This window comes from Remersonia thermophila, chromosome 2 (assembly GCF_042764415.1).
Source record: "Remersonia thermophila strain ATCC 22073 chromosome 2, whole genome shotgun sequence".
Classification (NCBI taxonomy): domain Eukaryota; kingdom Fungi; phylum Ascomycota; class Sordariomycetes; order Sordariales; family Chaetomiaceae; genus Remersonia; species Remersonia thermophila.
The window spans coordinates 2,492,995-2,510,623 of NC_092218.1; the positions used below are offsets into that span (position 1 = coordinate 2,492,995).

Genomic DNA, 17,629 nt, shown 5'->3' on the forward strand with positions numbered 1-17,629 from the left:
AAGGGCTCGACGCACCCGGGGGCAGCCCGGGCCCCGGGGCTTTCCAAAACACGATAATATACCAAGACCAACACCCAGCTCTTCCTTGATATCCACCACGCTCGTGCGCCGACAGAGAGACGCGCCTTCTACAAGCCCGCCAAGACGCTTTGCACGCCGGGGCTCGACGCGTCCTCGCGCTTCTGCACAAACGCCTTGAAATCCGCCTTGGACAGCCCCGCGCCGACGCCGCCGCCGCCGCCGCCGCTGCTTCCCCCGGACCCGGCCGCCGCCCCCGTGGCCAGGTTCCGGGACCGCTCCTTGAGCGCCTCCGGGCCGATGATGAACAGGTAGCCGATTTCGGTCAGCACCTCGAGCAGCGCCTCCACCTCCTTGGCGACGGGCCACTCGCGGATGGTGGACACGTAGCGGGCAATGTCCTTGGTGACCATGAGGCCGCCGGTGGCGTTGACCTGGAACTTTTTGAGGTGGTCAAAGAGCAGGCGGTGGACGGCGACGGCGAGCTCGGAGCTGAAGGCCTCGAGGTTGGGGCCGTCGACGGCCTGGCGGGCCTGGGCGGCGACGCGCGAGGCGAGGAAGGTGCAGATGGCCTGGCAGGTCGGGGTCTGGAGGGAGTCGACGAGCCCCTCGAGGTCGTCGTCCTTGGGGCGGAAGTCGAGGCGCTTTTGCTGGGCGAGCAGCTTGGCGACCCAGTGGACGGCCACGTCGAGGGTGGCCTTCATGACGGCGTTGGTCTTGCGCTCGATGGACTCGACGGCGAGCTTGGTCTGGGCCTCCATGCTGCGGCGGACCGTGGTGTTGCTCTCGGCGAGGCGGATGAGGACCGTGTGGACGAAGCGGGACACGAGGCTGGTGATGGTGACGGCGGGGCGGAGGTTGGGCAGGTACGAGAGGTCGGGCTCGGTCTTTGCGTTGTCCTGGGCCGAGGCCTGGTCGAGGGCCGCGTCGAGGGCCGTCTCGACGTAGACCTGGCCGACGGTGGTGAGGAGCAGGTTGAGCAGCGCGTTGACGTCCTTGGGGGTGTCGCTGGCGGAGCCCATCTCGAGGATGCGGCGCACGCTCTCGGCGAGCCAGCCGATCATGCGCTTGGCGTAGGCGACGCTGAGGACGCCGTCCTGGTCCGACACGTCGATGTCGTTCTTGTTGCCGGCGGCGCCGTCCTGGATGCCGGCGACGCGGAGCATGGTGCGCTTCTGGGTCGGGGTCAGGTCGGACGACTCGAGGCGCTGGATGTAGGCGTCCTTGGCCGAGGCGATGAGCTGGTTGCCCTGCTGGGCGATGGCCGCCATGAAGCCGGACGGGGCCTTTTTGCGGCGCGAGTGGTAGACGGTGAACTTGAAGAGGAGCGAGTTGTACATTTCCTCGAGGCTGCGGCGCTCGCGGTCGATGTAGGAGCTGCCGACCAGGTAGGGGATGAAGAGCTCCTCGAGCTGCTGGTCGAGGGTCTGGGCGATCTGGGCCGAGCACGGCTCCGGGTGCTCCGTCAGGCCGTGCGTCTTGAGGTCCTCGACGAGGGCGGCGATGTAGGCGCGCGAGGCGTGCAGGGAGCGGAGGAAGGCGAGCGACGAGACGGTGGTGGCCTTTTCCAGCACCATCTCGAGGCGCTGCTGGATCGACTGCTGGAAGACGCGCTGGATGAACTTGACGAGGACGGTTTCGTAGTAGGGAAAGGCGCGCTTGATGATGAAGGACTCGTCCTGCATGACGATGCGGACCTCGTCGACGAGCGACTGCAGGCTGGGCTCGACGCCGGGGGGCTCCGAGTCCGGGTCGGCCAGCTGGTCCCAGGTCTCGCCGTCGGTGGTGACCTCCTCGGCGAGGAGCTGGTCGCGGTCGATAAAGAACTGGTGCTGGTTGACAAAGGCGGCGATGACGCTGGCGCCGCCGTTGAAGTCGCGGAGCACGCGGGCGCACTCGCGCATGTCGTCAAAGTTTTGGCGGCGGTAGCTGTTGTTGAACTGCTTGAGCAGGTCCTGCTCGAGCTGCTCCGAAAACTTTTCGAGCACCTCGCGCGTGTTGTGGCGGCGGTTCACGCCCGTGACGCCGTTGGTGACGCCGTTGCCGCGGAAGCCGCTGCCCGCCTGGCCCCACGAGGCCGGGTCGAGGCGCTGGCTGATGCGCATGAGCTGGCGGGCGATGACGGCGCAGCGCACCTTGTTCTCGGCGCCGCCCTGGCGCTGGATCTCCTCGAGGGAGGCGAGCTGACCCGTCTCGGTCACCTCGGTCCAGCACTGGATCAAAAAGTTGGCGTCCTGCGCCTTGCGGCGCTTGCGGTCGAGCTCCTCGAGCTTCTCGCCGATCTGCACGGCGATGTTGCCGCCGCTGCTGCTGCCGCCTCCGCCGCTGCCGTCGCCGCGGACGGACCCGCCGTTGGCGACGCCGCTGTTGAGGGACAGGTCGAGGGCTTCGAACTGGGCCATGGACTGGTCGAGCTTGCGGCCGAGGGTCTCGAGGGTCTGGTCATGTTGGATCTCGGCGCGGCGGACCTGGGAGAGGAGCTCCGACTCTCTCTCCTGCAGCTGCTCGGAGAGGACGCCTAGCTGTGATAGAGCATCTGTAGCAAAGGGGCAAGCAAGCAAGCAAGCAGGCAGGCAGGCCATTTGTTAGCGAAGGAAACGAAACCCGGCAGCAGGGCAGCAGGGCAGCAGGGCAGCCGGTGGCAGCCGGTGCACCGCCTGGAAAAGACGGAAAACAAACAAACAAAAAAAGGGGGCCGGCTCACTCTCAAAGGTCCGAATCAAGGGTTTGGGATCAAAGGCCTGGTGGGCGGGCCCGGAGCGGCGGCTGGCCGGGAGGGCGGCCTCGGCGAGGGAGTCGACAAAGTCGCTGACGATAAAGTCCTGGCTGGAGAAGTCGTCGAGGGTGATGCTGGGGCCCCGAGGGAAGAGCGGGCGCGATGCCGCCGAGCCCGGGCGTTCCATGGCTGTGGCTATGGCAGTGAAGTTGACGTTGGCCACCACATCACCTCCCCCGTTGGCGGATGGTCGGGGGGAGGGGTACAGCCTTGGGTACCTTGGGGAGTCGTCGAGAGCCTTGTCCAAGCGTTGTAGGTGACCAATCGAAAGCACCCAAGGTGCCTAAGCAGCGTCTTTTTTTGTCAAGGCTGCAGGCGGATCGGGAGGGTTGGAGGTGACGCCTAGGGTATGGAAGTCGGGTAACCCAAGGGAAATGGAGTTTTGTTTTGATGTTTGGTGTTGGTGTTTGCAGTTGCGGTTGCTGCTTGGAGCTGGCCTGGTCTGGTCTGGCAGTGCAGGTGGGGGGGGAGGGAGAGCCAGTGGTGGGTTCCAATCAGGTAGGCGGGCTGTATTGTTCCTGGCCTGCCTGTACATGGACAGTATGGAAGGTAAGGTAACTACAGGTATCAACCAATTGTACAATACCTAGCAGGCCAGGGCACCTACCGTGTAAGGTACCTACGGTACCTAGGGAGGCACCTTTCATTCCCAAGCTCCAGCAGGTGGCAGCATCATCCCCCTGCTCCCGTCAGCAGTCCCACGGGGTCCACGGGTCCTGTCGGGTCCTGGCCTTGGCTTGGCTGGCTCCATCCACGGTGGGGCTGGGCAAGCCGCAACGGTTCCACCGCAATTCAGTCCGTCCATGATTACTGCGTACTGTGTCCGTCCTTGCTGGTCTGGCCACGACAAGCACATGATAATAACAAGAAACAGGTTCCACGTCCCGTCCGCATCTCGCGACCACCTGCAGCCTCGGCCCAACCCCCTTCTTCCCGCTCTCCCAGGTGTCAAGGACGCGGAATTTGTGTCTTCGTCCTGCTCTTCCATCTGCGGCATCCTGCTGTCCTGAATTCCCGGCACCCCGCGTTCCAGGCGGTTCCGGAGCTCTCGGTCTCGACGGCAACCGTCCGAGCAAGCGGCATCGCCCCATTCCCATTCCCTTCCCCCATTTCCACAACACCCCCCGTCGAACGACAGGCACCATGGCGCTCAATCCGCGCGACCTCAACAAATACCGAGCCGACGCTCGCGCGGGGCACAAGCTCATGACCCCCGAGGAGAGGCTGAAGCTCTTCCAGGTTCGCAGAGACGACACCTTCACCCGATGCCAAAAAAAAAAAGCAAAGATGCTAACGCGTGCTGCCTTTTCCCCTACAGCCCTACCTCCCTCCACCGCCCCCCAGATCCCGGTCCAGCTCGCCTCGCGTCGACGAGATCACCAACGCCCGCTCCTCCTCCTCCTCCTCCTCCGCCTCCGCCTCGAGGACACGCCAGGACAGGAAAACCAGGCTCGGCGTGCGCCGCTTCCTCCTGCGCCAGTACCACCAGCTCGTCTTCGTCATCATCCACATCTTCTTCTCGGTCTACATCCGCCTCCGCCAGGCCTACCACGCCGTCGCCAACCGCTTCTATTCCGTCTACTACTACCACCACCGGACCCCCGAGCTGATACGTCGCGATGTCAAGGGGCTGCGCAAGCTGCCCAAGCACCTCAGCGTCATCCTCACGCTCGACGACCAGGGACGTCGGAGCGCCGGTCTCGAGAGGCTGATGAACGAGGTGGCCGACGTGGCCGCTTGGTGCGCGAGCGCCGGCATTCCCGAGCTGTCGGTGTACGAAAAGACGGGTACGTAGCGCGGCCAACAAAGCTTCGGTGGGACATTGACAAGGGCTGACCTGGGGCCTCCGGGCGATGGCCTCGATGTTGTAGGCTTTCTTAAGGAGTTCCTGCCGGAAACGCACCTCGCCATCTCGCAGCAGCTCCGCTCCTATTTCGGGCGCGACCGGCCTTCCCTGAGCGTCCGGGCGCCGCACATGCCGGCCATCGAGTCTGCCCGAAGCAGCAGCCACCTCCACGGCAGCGCGGGCGGCGGCGGCATTGGCAGCAGCAGCAGCAGCGGCGACGAGGACGACAGCTCGGGCTTCCACCTCTCCGTCTTGCTGATCTCGGCCGAGGACGGCCGCGACTCGATGGTGGACCTGACCAAGACGCTGGCCGAGATGTCGCAGCGCAAGAAGCTCAAGCCGGACGACATCTCGATGGAGCTGGTCGACGCCGAGCTCACCGAGAGCATCATGTCCGAGCCCGACCTGCTCATCCTGTTCGGCCCCCACGTCGAGCTCTCGAGCTACCCGCCCTGGCAGATCCGCCTGACCGAGATCTTCCACGTTCCCGACAACCAGGGAGTCGAGTATCAAGTCTTTTATCGGGGCCTGCGCAAGTATGCCCAGGCGCAGATGCGGAAGGGGAGGTAGGCGATGCCGCGGAGAGAGGGGAGGGGGGAAGCAGCGTGTGGGATTTCCATCAAGGCAAGCGTTTTGCAATGGCAGATATCCGCTACAACATGTAAGGAACTCTTTTTTTTTTTTTCCTTTTAGAAGATCGGGAGAACGGGAGTTATGGTCATAGAAGTGGTTGAAATGGCGGCGTTAGGTCTGGCGCTTGGTGGTTCACTCTCCGCTCCCAAGTTGATGATGTGACACACCCCTTGGCATCTGTTACGGGTTTCGCACGGCGTCAAGATTTCCTAATTGGGACAGGACAATAGCCAAAAAAAAAAAAAAAAAAAAAAAAAATCCATGAGGAAAAAAACGCAATCTAGTCTTTGGAAATGCTTCAACTCCCGTCTCTCTGCTTCAGGTTCTCTCTTGTTGCTTACTTGGAACCTTGATAACCATCCTCCTCCAAGTCCCCAAGCCCTCTCCGATTGGCCAAAAGTCTTTGATGGCGGGTCTCAAGCAGCGCACCGTTTCATCAGGCCTTCTCTTGCACAGCATTCCTGAGCTCACTCTCACAGGTGAGTAATAATACTCTACAACGGCTCACTCCAGCTGTCAGGTCAAGTCACGCAACCTTGGGGCTTGCCAGGCTAACTCACAACCATGAGCCATCCCGAGTCACCGTACCATGCGGAGGGCGACATGACCGTTTTCCAGGTCCCCATCGTCCGCACCGGCACCGCGGCGCTCAACCGCGCCCTCTTTTCAAAATCCATTGGCATCGCCGCCGCCGCCGTCCACGACAACAAGACCATCGCCCACTACCGCAAGGCTCTGCAGGCCAGCAAGGAGATCCTGCAGGCCGACAGGGTCTCGCCGATCTGCCCCCATCCGGACAAGGCCCTGGCCGAGCAGGGCCGCAAGTGCTTGCTCCTGACCCCCGGCGTCAAGGCCGAAGGTGGGCGATTCCATGCTCTTCTCATGCCACGAGGGAACGGATGCTGACCCGCCATCGCAGCCCCTGATACGTGGGGCCCCGTGCTCAAAGATGGCGTTCAGAAAAAGGACCTGTCCGTGATGCCTTATGAGCTGAAGCTCGACTATGATTACTGGAGTTACCGTAAGCTCTGTCTCGCTCTCTCTCTCTCTCTCTCCGCCTCTCGGCTATCCTCCAGGGACGCCGGCCGATCTGACGCGTGCATCAGGGGACGTCATGCTCTCGATATTGCCCGAGGACCTCCACGACGAGATTCCCTCCGGCTTCAACATTGCCGGCCACGTAGGTACGTGACAAGCGACAAGCCACCCGTTCCGGCTCGCACTTTGCCGCGCGGGGAGCCTCGGCCGGCTAACAGCGCCAGCCCATCTCAACCTGCGGGACGCCTACGTTCCCTACAAGCAACTCATCGCCGAGATCCTGCTCGACAAGAACCCCCAGATCCGGACCGTCATCAACAAGGTCGACAACGTGGGCGCCGAGTCCGAGTTCCGCACGTTCCAGTACGAGGTGCTCGCCGGGCCGGACGACATGCAGGTGACGGTCAACGAGGGCGACTGCACCTTTGAGTTTGACTACTCCAAGGTCTACTGGAACAGCAAGCTGGAGACGGAGCACCGCCGCCTCGTGACCCTCTTCCGGCCGGGCGAGGTCGTCTGCGACGTCATGGCGGGCATCGGCCCCTTCGCCGTGCCCGCGGGCAAGAAGCGCGTCTTTGTCTGGGCCAACGACAAGAACCCGGAGAGCTTCAAGTGCCTCGAGGCCGCCATCCAAAGGAACAAGGTCGCGCCCTTTGTGCGGCCCTTTTGCGAGGACGGCCACGCCTTCATCCGCCGCGCCGCCGACGACGTCCTCGAGGCCTCGCGGCGCGGGGAATGCGCCGTCCTCCCGGCCAAGGTCAAACCCCCGCGCCGCGGCGGCAAAAACAACAACAACAACAACAGCAGCAGCAGCAGCAGCAGCAGCCGCAGCAGCAAACCATCCAGCTCCTCCCAACCCCAGGCCCAGCCCCAGGCCCCGGCCCAGGAGGAACGCATCCCCATCCCCCCGACCATCTCGCACTTCGTCATGAACCTCCCCGCCTCCGCCATCGACTTCCTGCCCAGCTACCGCGGCCTGTACGCCGGGCACGAGGACCTCTTCGCTCCCGGCGCCGGCGGCCGCCTCCTCCCCATGGTCCACGTGCACTGCTTCGGCCCCAAGGCCGACGACGACGGGCCCAAGCTCGACGTGTGCGAGCGCGTGTCCAAGGCCCTGGGCGCGCGCGTGCGGCTGGCCAAGGAAGGGGAGGAGGAGGGGCGGGAAGAAACGGTCGGAGAGGACGGCCTCCCGGAGGTGGCGGCCTCGGTGCACCTCGTGAGGGCCGTCGCGCCGGCCAAGAGCATGTATTGCGCCAGCTTCCGGCTGCCGAGGGCGGTGGCGTTCGCGCCGAGGGAGTGAGCAGCTACCGCGGAAGCGGAAGCGACGAGGTGAGAAGGCGAGGGGGGGGGGGGGAGGGAGAGCGGTTCGGGGGGTTGCGGGTGCGACGAGGCACGGGGGTACGGCGGGCTGTGCTTTCGGGACGTAGGCCAGAACAGCTTTGCCGGGCCGAGCTGGCTGGAAATACAAGAAAAAGCCAAAGTTCCAGGCCCTGAACGGCCGGGCCAGAAGCCCTGGTGCGTTGGTTCGATTTGCTAATGGGTTGGTGCATGGTTGTGCCGACTGCCTACGTGTAGCGCCTATGTACTACGTGAGTAGGTAGGTTTGTGTGTGTATGTGTGTGTATGTGTGTGCGTTCGCTCCTGTGTATGTATATATGTATGTATGTATGTGTGTGTATGTATGTGTGTGTGTGTGTGTGTGTGTGTGTGTGTGTGTGTGTGTGTGTGTGTGTGTGTGTGTGTGTGTGTGTGTGTGTGTGTGTGTGTGTGTGTGTGTGTGTGTTCGTGGACGTGTCAACGGCAAGAGTGTCGCATCTTCCACACTCTCTTCTCCCGACCAGAACCAGAGCCAGATGAACATACAACATCTGACGGCCTTGTGGATACCCTCCCTTGGGAGCGAGCGGGCGTGTGCAGCAAGCTGCAATCCAGGGGCTCGCGGTGGGGGGCCCATGAATGAATGGCACGGCAGAAGCAGGTGGTATCTATCTACCCACGTATCTATGTGTGCATCTATGTAAAGTGGGAATGCACACGCCCACAGGGCGAGCCTCCTCGGTACGCCCTCGCTACCGAGGGGCCGTTGGGGTATGTTACTTGCACCCCCTCTCCGGGAGGCCATGCCTACCAGACAACTCATCGAGATTGCCGGGTTGACCTCGAGTCTTCTGCTCCCGGGCCTATCAATGGGAATGAGACAACGGGCCGTTTCCCCCGAGGGACCCAACGATGCCGGTATTTGTGCTGCTCGCAACCTCCTGGCTGCGATGGCTGTTGCGGGCGGTGGTGTCAAGAAAGCGCTTGGGAGACCGCTCCCCCCCCCTTTCTCCCCTGGGCTCATCAGCTTCCAATCCCAACCCTGAAGCACGAACTCAAGTTCATGTCCCAGACCAGCCGGGGTACCTCGGACCCATCTCCGCGGTGTCATGGCTGTCGATGGGTTCCTCTCTCTCTTTCTCTCTCTCTCTCTCTCTCTCTCTGTATGTGTGTGAGAGAGAGAGAGAGAGAAGAGAGAGGGCATAGGCGTGTGCGTGGCATCACATTCTTCACCACCTCCCTCTTAAAACTCCCGATGCACAACCCACCTAGCTGATGGAAACGTTGAAGGTTGCATCCGGGAAAGATAGCCCCCCCCCCCCCCCCCCCCGCGGCTAGTTTGGCATAATCCTGGCGCACCTGGTTGTCTGCATCCCGACGGCTGTGGGCTTCGACTTGACCCATCCAAGATACCCAAGATACCTACCTTGTACATGGATCTGAATCGGATCGGAAGGGAGGATAATAGCCCGGTTCGTCGCGCATCCGATCCTTGTGGGTAAAGGTTAGACGAGGGAGGGGGGGGGGGGGGTGGGTGTGTGTCAACCTCCCCTCCCTCCCCTCCCACCTCTCTGCTCTCCGTTCTCTTTCTTGTGATGCAGTAGCTTCACCGATGGTTGGCGCCCCCCTTAGCCGCAACGTCATCCTCGGAGCAGACGGACGGACAGACGCTGGGCTGGACTCTGCCCCGGCTTGCCAGCTCGTCGGGACGCGACGCGATAGGGCCCGGCGCGCTAAGAGATGGCCCGCCAAGCAAGCTTCGTGCAGCCTTCTCTTACCTAGCGGCGGCCGGTGAGGATGGTTCATGTGGGATATAGTGAGCTGTTGGGGCAGTTGCACGGCAGTCTGGCGCGGCATGGTGTACACCGCAGGTTCCTTGCGCCGACATCATCTGCTGTAGCCCTCCTGCATACGCCACCTAACCGCTAGCATGTGCCATGCCTCGCCTTGGCCGACACGTTGTTTCCATGCTACAGCCATGGCGACTACGTTTCGCGTGTAAGTGGCCCGAGGCCGGCGGGGACGGCTTATTTGGCAATGACGTGCAAACCAGGGGGGGGGAATATGACAAACGTAAACAATCCCATCAATGCGTGGGCTTTTGCACAACAACAACAACTACAACACGAGGTCTCTTGGAAAAAAAAGGAAAAAAAAAAACACACCAAAGGGGAGTCGCCGCGGGCAGGGGGATGATTTGGTTAGGAATCCAGCCCGCCCCGCGCGGGCTGAGAGGAGGCGCTTATTGCCGCCGCCGCCGGTGTTGGTTGGAGATGGTGGGTGGATGCACCGTCGGTCAGCGCGGAGCGCGGCGTGCAGCGCGCCCAGGGCATGCAAGGCTTTCCTCTGGTTCAAACGCACGCCACGCCCCTCCATCTCCATTCCCCCTCTCCCCCTCTCCGTGCAGCCCACCACGGACAGCCTCCGAGTCCAGCGAGCCTGTTTTTTTTTTTTTTTTTTTTTTCTCTCTTTCGCTTATTTTTGCGCTGTTCACCGTTGCGTGCCACGTTGTTTGGCCAACACCGGGCGAGAAAGAGTGCCTCACCCAGGGTCATCGTACAGGGTCAGAGGGATAGGAATGCCGACAGCTTGGAAGTGCTGATTTGAAACTGCAGCATCGTGTGTCCGCGTGTCCAGCCGCTGCGCAGGACGGGATCGCTTTGGCGCATGCTCCATCCCCATCCCCATCCCATCCCATCCCACGCCATCCCTTCAGTGCTCAGGTTGCTGGCCTCCCGTTATCTCGCACCTTCGGCCCTTTCGCTCAGGCCATGTCCACCCGCCTGCCGATCCGATGCGACGGGCGCATTGGTCTCGACGCCGGCCGATTCAGACGAATCCAATTGTTTTGATTGCCCAGGTGTCAAAAATCCGGCCGACGGATAGGAAGCGGATGGCAGAGGAGCGGATTGGCCGTTGCGAGAGCGGGGGAGAGCAGAGCGCCGGGCCGGGCAACGAGGAGGGGGCGGCGGATCCAGGGTCTCTTTATCAGCGCATGGATCCTGCGGCTAACTTGTTGGCGGGCGGGCTTTGTTTTTGTAGGAAGGAGAGACAGCTTCCATCCTGGAGCTTGGATCAAAGATAACATCACCTACCCAAGCAACCATACGGAGGAGTGCTAGCCTCTCTTGGGGCCCCGATGGTACGCTCGCATAGCAAGCCTGACGTCGCGCTGCTGCTATGGCGGAGACGCGGAGAAGGGACCTACGGTGTATAGTACACAGTAATACCGTGCAGACGTACTATAGGCCGATGACAGGCGGACGCCAGAAGACCAGGGGCAGCATGCTCGCTCTGTTTGGCGCACTGCAGGGCAGACCCCGAGATGGCATACTAGTAGGCACCTTCTCAGGGGATTTTGGATGGGCGTAAGTAAGTAGAGTTACCTTGGCAAGGGCCTGGGCATGAGCTGACGCTCTCGCCACCCAGAGATGGGTTAAAGGTAGTGCGAGGAACGGATGTACTCCGTACAGAAGAGCCGCGGGCGAGCGGGCGGACGGACGGACGGACGAGATTCCAGACCCAAGGCATGAAAAAGGGCAGAGAGAATTGCCACTTGACCTCGGAACCGAGGCAAAGCTTGGGAACCAGAGCGCCCGTGAGCTCCCAAGCCCCAAAGCCAAGCCCGCTCGCAGCAGTGGCATTTTCTAGGCGTCGTTGGTAATCCTGGAACCATGGCTGGCCAAGTTTGCAGTGCACGTCCTACTGTGTACTGCGTATACAGCTTGCTATGCTATTCTCGGTGCTAAACTTGGGATTGATAAGTCCCGCTTTTGGCGCAACCGGCACATCGTTAGGGGGTTGGGAGGGGGGAGGGGAGCTGCGAGTAATGGACATGGGAAGATCGAGAATCGGTCCCAAGTCGCCATTGTTGGTGGCATCCGAAAGAGCCTGTGAGCGTGTGAAACAGACGGTGCAGCGTGGGACTGCTGCGTACACGTAGTTGGTATATGGATCGACCGTTGGACACACACGTCTCCGGACGCTGCGGAGATGCGCATCTTTGCGCGACCGTTGCCATGGCCAGAATCGGGCAGGAGGGGAAAGGAGCCGATCTCAGGATCGCATGCCACAGCAGGATCATCGCCCGCGCAATCCATCGCAGGTATGGCGACGAGGACGGCGACGAGGACGATGAGACCGAACGACGACGACAACGACGAAGATGACAACAACGGCAACAACGATAGACACCGGTCTATCGATGAACCCTGCAGGCCCTTTGGATCAGAGAGGAGCCCGGGGTTCTGGAACACGGGCGTGGTGATGAGCGCAGCATTCGGTGTCGGGGTGCCCTGCTGGTGTGTCAAGGGGAAACGCACCCCCGAGGTTCCAGCGCTGGATGTTGGGACGGCGCCTGGGGGGGAACAGCAAGAGACCACACGTCGCGCCAGGTGTCGATGCGTGTTGCCGGGGCAAGCAGCAGACGCAAGGCCATAACGGCCGGTCTCGAGCGCAGCAAGCTGTAGTACTATAGACGCCCCCCCCCCTAGCGCGCTCCTGGAGTCGGGTTGGGAGGACCTGGAAAACCTCGCTGTCCAGGGATGCGCCGTCGCCAGGATCCCAAGGCCCGACGGGAAGAGTCGGAGGGGGAGGGGGGGGAAGGGGAGCCGAACGGTTTCTCACTGACCCATGTTCCATGCCGCTGGTGGTTGATCAAAAGCCCATCGTGACGCTCGGTTTGCGTCATGCACCGAGCACACAACGATAACCAGCGGCGATTCTGCGGGCGGGCGGCGGACGGCCTGGTCTGAGTTTCATTGCACGCAAAACGTTCATCAACCGACGAAATCAGGGCCGGTGAGAATCCAGGCCAAGCACGGAGAGGGGCAGAGGCCGGAGAGGGGAGGTCAGAGACCGGGGACAGCCTTGTTCCCGGCCGGGAATCCCTCAGGCACTGACACAACCAGACCCGTGCCAGGTCGTACAAAAAACAGTCGGTCCGGAAGATGACCATTTTGTCTTTAGATGTCTCGGATGGATAAGAGAACCCCAGCCAGAGAAATGAACGGGGGGGCCATTCCCGTCTACCTTCCCGTTTCTCCAGGGCATGTTACTTTGGGGTACATGTTCCGGATCTGCTGGGAGCTACAGCGCACTCCCACCCAACTCATCAAAAATGACCTTGCATGCGCTACGGTGTACTCTTGACAAAGCGACCGCCTCCGAAGCCTCGCTTAGCGCCTCTGTTTTTTTTTTTTTTTTTTTCTTTCTTTTTCGCCATCTTTTCTTGGCTCTCAACAAAGACGGCTAATTTGTCAGACGGACGTGGTAGCGTCAAGTAGTGCCCTTGTAACATGGTTGGCTGCCGTGGACCTGTCGGGTCCGTGGTGTGATGGCCAGGTACACAGTACTACATTTTCGAGTCGTGCTCGTGTCGCAATGATTCAAGGATGTTGAAATTCCAGAAGACTTGGCCAAGGCACGATGTTTCATCGGCCAGACATGGAGGAGCGCCCTGTGCGCGGTCATGCCGTTGTTCCTCGAAAGCGGCTAGTCTGGTCCTGGGCCTGGGCCTGGTCCTGGTCGATTTTTTTTTTTCTTCTTCTTCGCTTCAAATGGGTTGCCTCAGGTCCCACATACGCAGTATCCCACCTCCCGCTCAACGCAAATCCAGCGCGGTGAAGGGGGCAGGGCTGAGGAGCGAGCTGCTTGGGGGGGGGGAGGGGGTCTGGGGTGCCTTTTGTGTGCGCCGGCGTGGTGTCGAGTTGGCCTTCCAGTGGTCAGGGCTGAGGTGACCGGCCTGGCACGGGAGAGGCAAATTGGGGTTTGACTAAAACAGCGACGAGGAGGATGGCGTCAACCAAACAGAGCGTTGTCGCTGTGGTCACACGCTGCTTCTTGTGTGGGGTAGTTGGATTCCACCCGCGTCGGTTTCCTCTGCCGGTCCACCCTCGGGGCGTGGGAGTCGGAGCGCCCCCACTTGCATGCAACCACGCACCCGCTAGACCGAAGCGGGAACTCGAGCGACTGGCTACGGGTTTGCGCCAGACCGCCTCCACCAAGATGCCAAACCAAGTAGTGAGTTTTACTGTGTACACTGACTCGCGCCTCGAGACCCGTGCTCTCTCAACAAGGCGAACGGCAAACTCCCATCTCCCCGGCTTTCCCTAGGTAGCCAGCGTTGGAACCGTTGGCTGCTCATTCCACACCCGAGCCTGGGGACGCGCACCTCGGGCTGGCATCAGAGCAGCGTGCACACCATACTACTGTGTAGTATACACAGCACACAGTACAGACATTGCATACAACCTAGCGTGACCTTCTTGTAGACGGGGAGTCCCTACAACAAAGAAAGGACGGCGGCATCGCGGGCTCCCACCCGGTTACCTACCTGAGCCCCGTTCGACCTTGATCGAGTCACCTCGCACTGCCGCAGGCAGAGCCAAAGCTTAGGTCCGTGGCATAACTCATAGCTCAAGCGTCATGAAATGTCCTCGATTCCCAACCTAAAGGCGCCTCGGAAATCCTTCCCTCGTCCCATCTCAACGCCCACCCGCCAAACCATCTCTCATCATCCTTCATCAGCGATTGCACCCGCGCCACCGACCCCATCCGCTCGACAACCACGCCGCCCTCTTTGGTCAGCTGTCCGCAGAAAGAACCCGAACCTCTGACAAGATACGAGCCTGGAACGTAAGTCGATGTTTTTGTTTGCTTTCTTATCAATTGGCCCTGCTTCTTTCATCGCTTCGCGCCAGTCCAACGGCATCCTCCCTTGGTTCCATTCGTTGCTCCCTCCCCTCCCCGAGGCACGAAGCAGCGACTCCAGGCCTACGGGACGGCCTGCGGGATCCGGCTGAGCGACATCGTTGCGCCCTATCGCTTCGCTGCACTCCGCAGCGTTGCACGTTCTCGGCGCCGGCCGATCATTCCAATCGTGTCGACGGGAGTTGAGTCGAGTCGGGTCGAGGGCGTTTTCGCTCTTCCTTTGCTGTCGCTCTTTGGGGGGGGGGGTTTCCGATAACACCAGATACCGCGTGCTGCGTACAGCACCGAAAGCTGCAGCCCGGCGCGACCCCCAATCGCGACCCCCCAACTCCCACGCCCCCCTTTGAGCAGGTCAAAAGAATGCCCACCCCCCCTCTTTTGCACCCCCCCCCCCCCCCCGCCAGCACCTCATCCCACGGTTTTGGCACAAGGAGGGCCGACAGGGGTCAAATCCGCACCCTGCACGAGACGCCAAGATCCGATGGGCCGGGGCACTTACCCGCACACCGGCCCTCTGCACCCATTCTCCTTCTCCAAACACCCACACCCACCACACCCACAACCACACCCACAACCACACCCATAACCACACCCACAACCACAACCACAACCACAACCTCACAAAGCACACTCCCCGAGACGGTCCTGTTTCTTGCCCGCTCTCTTTTTTTCTCTTACTTTCCTCCCTTCCCGTACCCATAGAGACCGGCTCTGCCGCGTCCGCTCTGCTTCCCGAGTCGAGCTTCTCTTTCTCAACATTTTTCTTGCCTCGTCGGTCGGCTCCACCGTACCGCGGCTCTAACCCTCGTCTCGCAGATCCATCTCCAGGAAAGCGACGTCAAGGTCAACAGCGAGTCACGCGCGCAACTACCGAGAACCTTGTCGATACCTTCACCTGCAACCAAGTCACGACGATTCTGGACGTATTTGTCCCCCTCCCCCCTTCCAACTTGTCCACTCTCCAGCCGCCCCCCTCGTCCAACCGCGCATGACCAGCGCTGTCGGCCTCCGTCAAGGAAGGATTTGAAGGTTGATCTGGACGCTGTCCATTGATCGCGGGGTGTTTTCATTCGGCTTTCCATCATGGCGATGGTGCTCAGCTCCGAGGACGAGGGCTATTTCGCCCCCGGGCTGCGCCGATCCCATTCGCAGCCGAGGCTTGGGCCGAGCAGCTCCAAACTCCACGCCTCGGTGTCGACGTCTCGTCTTTCGGATCTCCTTTCTCACCCGTCGGTTTCCTCGTCGTCGCTTTCCTCCCGGTCGTTCTCTCCCAAGCCCCAGCACGGCCGATCGAGCTTCGCGTCGGACTGGACCGAGTCGGCGACCAGCTCGTCCTCGGCCTCGGATTGCGATGATTCCTCGGCGTCAGAAGACGGCCAGGCCCCGGGCAGCGGCGGATTCTACTCTCATCCTGGCACCCAACAACCGCCGTCGAGCCCGCAGTGCGACCACTCGGAGGAAGACGAGTCGGCAAGCGACCAGGACGATTCGTCCACAATATCGCGGCCGGGCAGCCCTGCCTTTCTGGACAAGGCCGAGGACGACATCTCGGTGCGGCCGCAGCCGTCTCGGCACGTCGACTACCTCTCGCACGACTGGCGCGAGGAGGATATCTGGTCCTCGTGGAAGTTCATCGTGTCGAGGCGTGGCGACTACAGCAACGCCGCGCGGCTGGAAAACGCGTCGTGGAGGACGTGGATGAAGTCCAAGAACAACCTCCCCACGATCCCCGCCGAGGCGCTCAACTGGTACGTGCTGGCGGGCCGGCTTGGAAGCGAAGCAACAACGATGGCTAACGGCGCAACAGGCTCAAGGACTGCGACGTCACTTGGCTCTACGGGCCCTTGCAGACGGGCGTCTCGAGCGTGGATCAAACATCGACCACCTCCACCAGCGCCAGGATATCCAAGTCCAACTCGTTCACCAAGAAGCCGATCCTGAAGAAGCGGAGCATGTCGGAGATCATGCTGCAGCGGTCGCTGTCGACGTCGTCCCTGGTCAAGCAGGCGGCCGCCGCCGTCCAGGCCCAGCAGCAAGGCGGCAGGCGGAGGATAGGCAGGAGGCCCAACAGGGACCGAGACGCGACCGACTACATGACGTTTCCCTTCTCGTCGCGGGAAAGCTCGAGCCGCTATCCCTCGACCCGCACTTCGGGCATCACCTCGCCCAACAGCGGGCGCAAGCACATTCACTTCAACGAGCAGGTATCCCAGTGCATCGCCGTCGACGTCAGGGGCGACGATGACGACGAGGACGACGACGACGACGACAACGACGGCGCGGATCGCTACCGCTACGACAGCGACTCGGACGACGAGGGCATCGTGATGAAGGTGCCTCAGCTCCGGAAGAGGCGTCCGACGCTGAGGAGGAAGAAGAAGGGCCGCAACGGCCCCGGCGGCGAGAGCAAGACCATCGCCATGCTCCCGTCGACGACGCTGAAGCCGGACGACAGCGACGAGTCGGCCGAGTCGGCCGTCAAGCACAGCATCAGCGGCGGGCTTCGGAGCCCGATCCTTTCCCCGTCGTCGTCCCAGGAGACGCTGCGCCCGACCAAGAAGCCGAGCAAGATCTTTTTCGCCGGAGACGAGTCGGACGAAGACGACGACGACGACGTGGAGAAGATCGACATACGGCCCGGCTCGTTCTCGGCCCAGCCGAGCGCCGGCAGCGGAGGGCTGCGCCGGACGACGTCGACGGCGAGCCTGTCGGGCGGCTCAAACGGCGGCATGCGCCGGACGACGTCGGGAATTTTCCGCCCCGTCGAGGAGCCGGCCCCCGCCCCCGTCCCGGCCCCTTCGGACGATGGCCTCCTGAGCCAGATTCTCAAAACGGTAAACACTGCCCGGGACATTGCCCACGTCGTCTGGAACGTCGGCTGGAGGAACTAGGTCCTTTCTTCTCTCATTGTTTGGCTTTGGACCCCGTCGTGTTAACCAATGCTTGCTTTTGTTTTTTTCAGGAGTCTTCTGCTGCGTTCGGTGCCAATCGACTGCGACGTTAATTCTTGTTCGATGAGTATCTAGGCTTGTACGATTATGCTCAGCAACGGCAGCTGGTGGGGGAGGAGACCAGGGTAATGGCGGCGTGGACGGAGGCACGCCATCCTCGCCATCGCGTGGGGTTTTTTAAGGGACGACGAGGGGCTGTCTTGTATTGTTATGCGGGCATTTGTTTTGTTCGGGTCTCGGTTGTGGTCAAGAGAGAGAGGGGGGGTTTTATCACGACAGGAAACATGCATCGGCTGGGGTGTTTTTGGCGGCTTTTTTTTTTTTTTTTCCTTTTCGGTG

General features: G+C 61.5%; 4 protein-coding genes across 4 annotated transcripts; 3 read left to right on the plus strand and 1 right to left on the minus strand.

The window, feature by feature from the left end:
* Positions 1-128: 128 nt before the first annotated feature.
* Positions 129-2,921, minus strand: VTJ83DRAFT_2136 (uncharacterized protein; the record flags this gene model as incomplete). Its single annotated transcript, XM_071008373.1, has 2 exons — positions 129-2,554; positions 2,723-2,921. The coding sequence occupies 2 exons, from the start codon at positions 2,919-2,921 to the stop codon at positions 129-131; spliced, it is 2,625 nt and encodes an 874-aa protein (XP_070868676.1).
* Positions 2,922-3,937: 1,016 nt separating this feature from the next.
* Positions 3,938-5,210, plus strand: VTJ83DRAFT_2137 (uncharacterized protein; the record flags this gene model as incomplete). The annotated part of the gene is made up of 3 exons (XM_071008374.1): positions 3,938-4,033; positions 4,113-4,581; positions 4,666-5,210. The coding sequence occupies 3 exons, from the start codon at positions 3,938-3,940 to the stop codon at positions 5,208-5,210; spliced, it is 1,110 nt and encodes a 369-aa protein (XP_070868677.1).
* Positions 5,211-5,837: 627 nt separating this feature from the next.
* Positions 5,838-7,611, plus strand: VTJ83DRAFT_2138 (uncharacterized protein; the record flags this gene model as incomplete). The annotated part of the gene is made up of 4 exons (XM_071008375.1): positions 5,838-6,132; positions 6,193-6,294; positions 6,380-6,457; positions 6,536-7,611. The coding sequence occupies 4 exons, from the start codon at positions 5,838-5,840 to the stop codon at positions 7,609-7,611; spliced, it is 1,551 nt and encodes a 516-aa protein (XP_070868678.1).
* Positions 7,612-15,422: 7,811 nt separating this feature from the next.
* On the plus strand, positions 15,423-17,343 carry VTJ83DRAFT_2139 (uncharacterized protein; the record flags this gene model as incomplete). The annotated part of the gene is made up of 3 exons (XM_071008376.1): positions 15,423-16,087; positions 16,147-17,173; positions 17,302-17,343. The coding sequence occupies 3 exons, from the start codon at positions 15,423-15,425 to the stop codon at positions 17,341-17,343; spliced, it is 1,734 nt and encodes a 577-aa protein (XP_070868679.1).
* Positions 17,344-17,629: the final 286 nt, after the last annotated feature.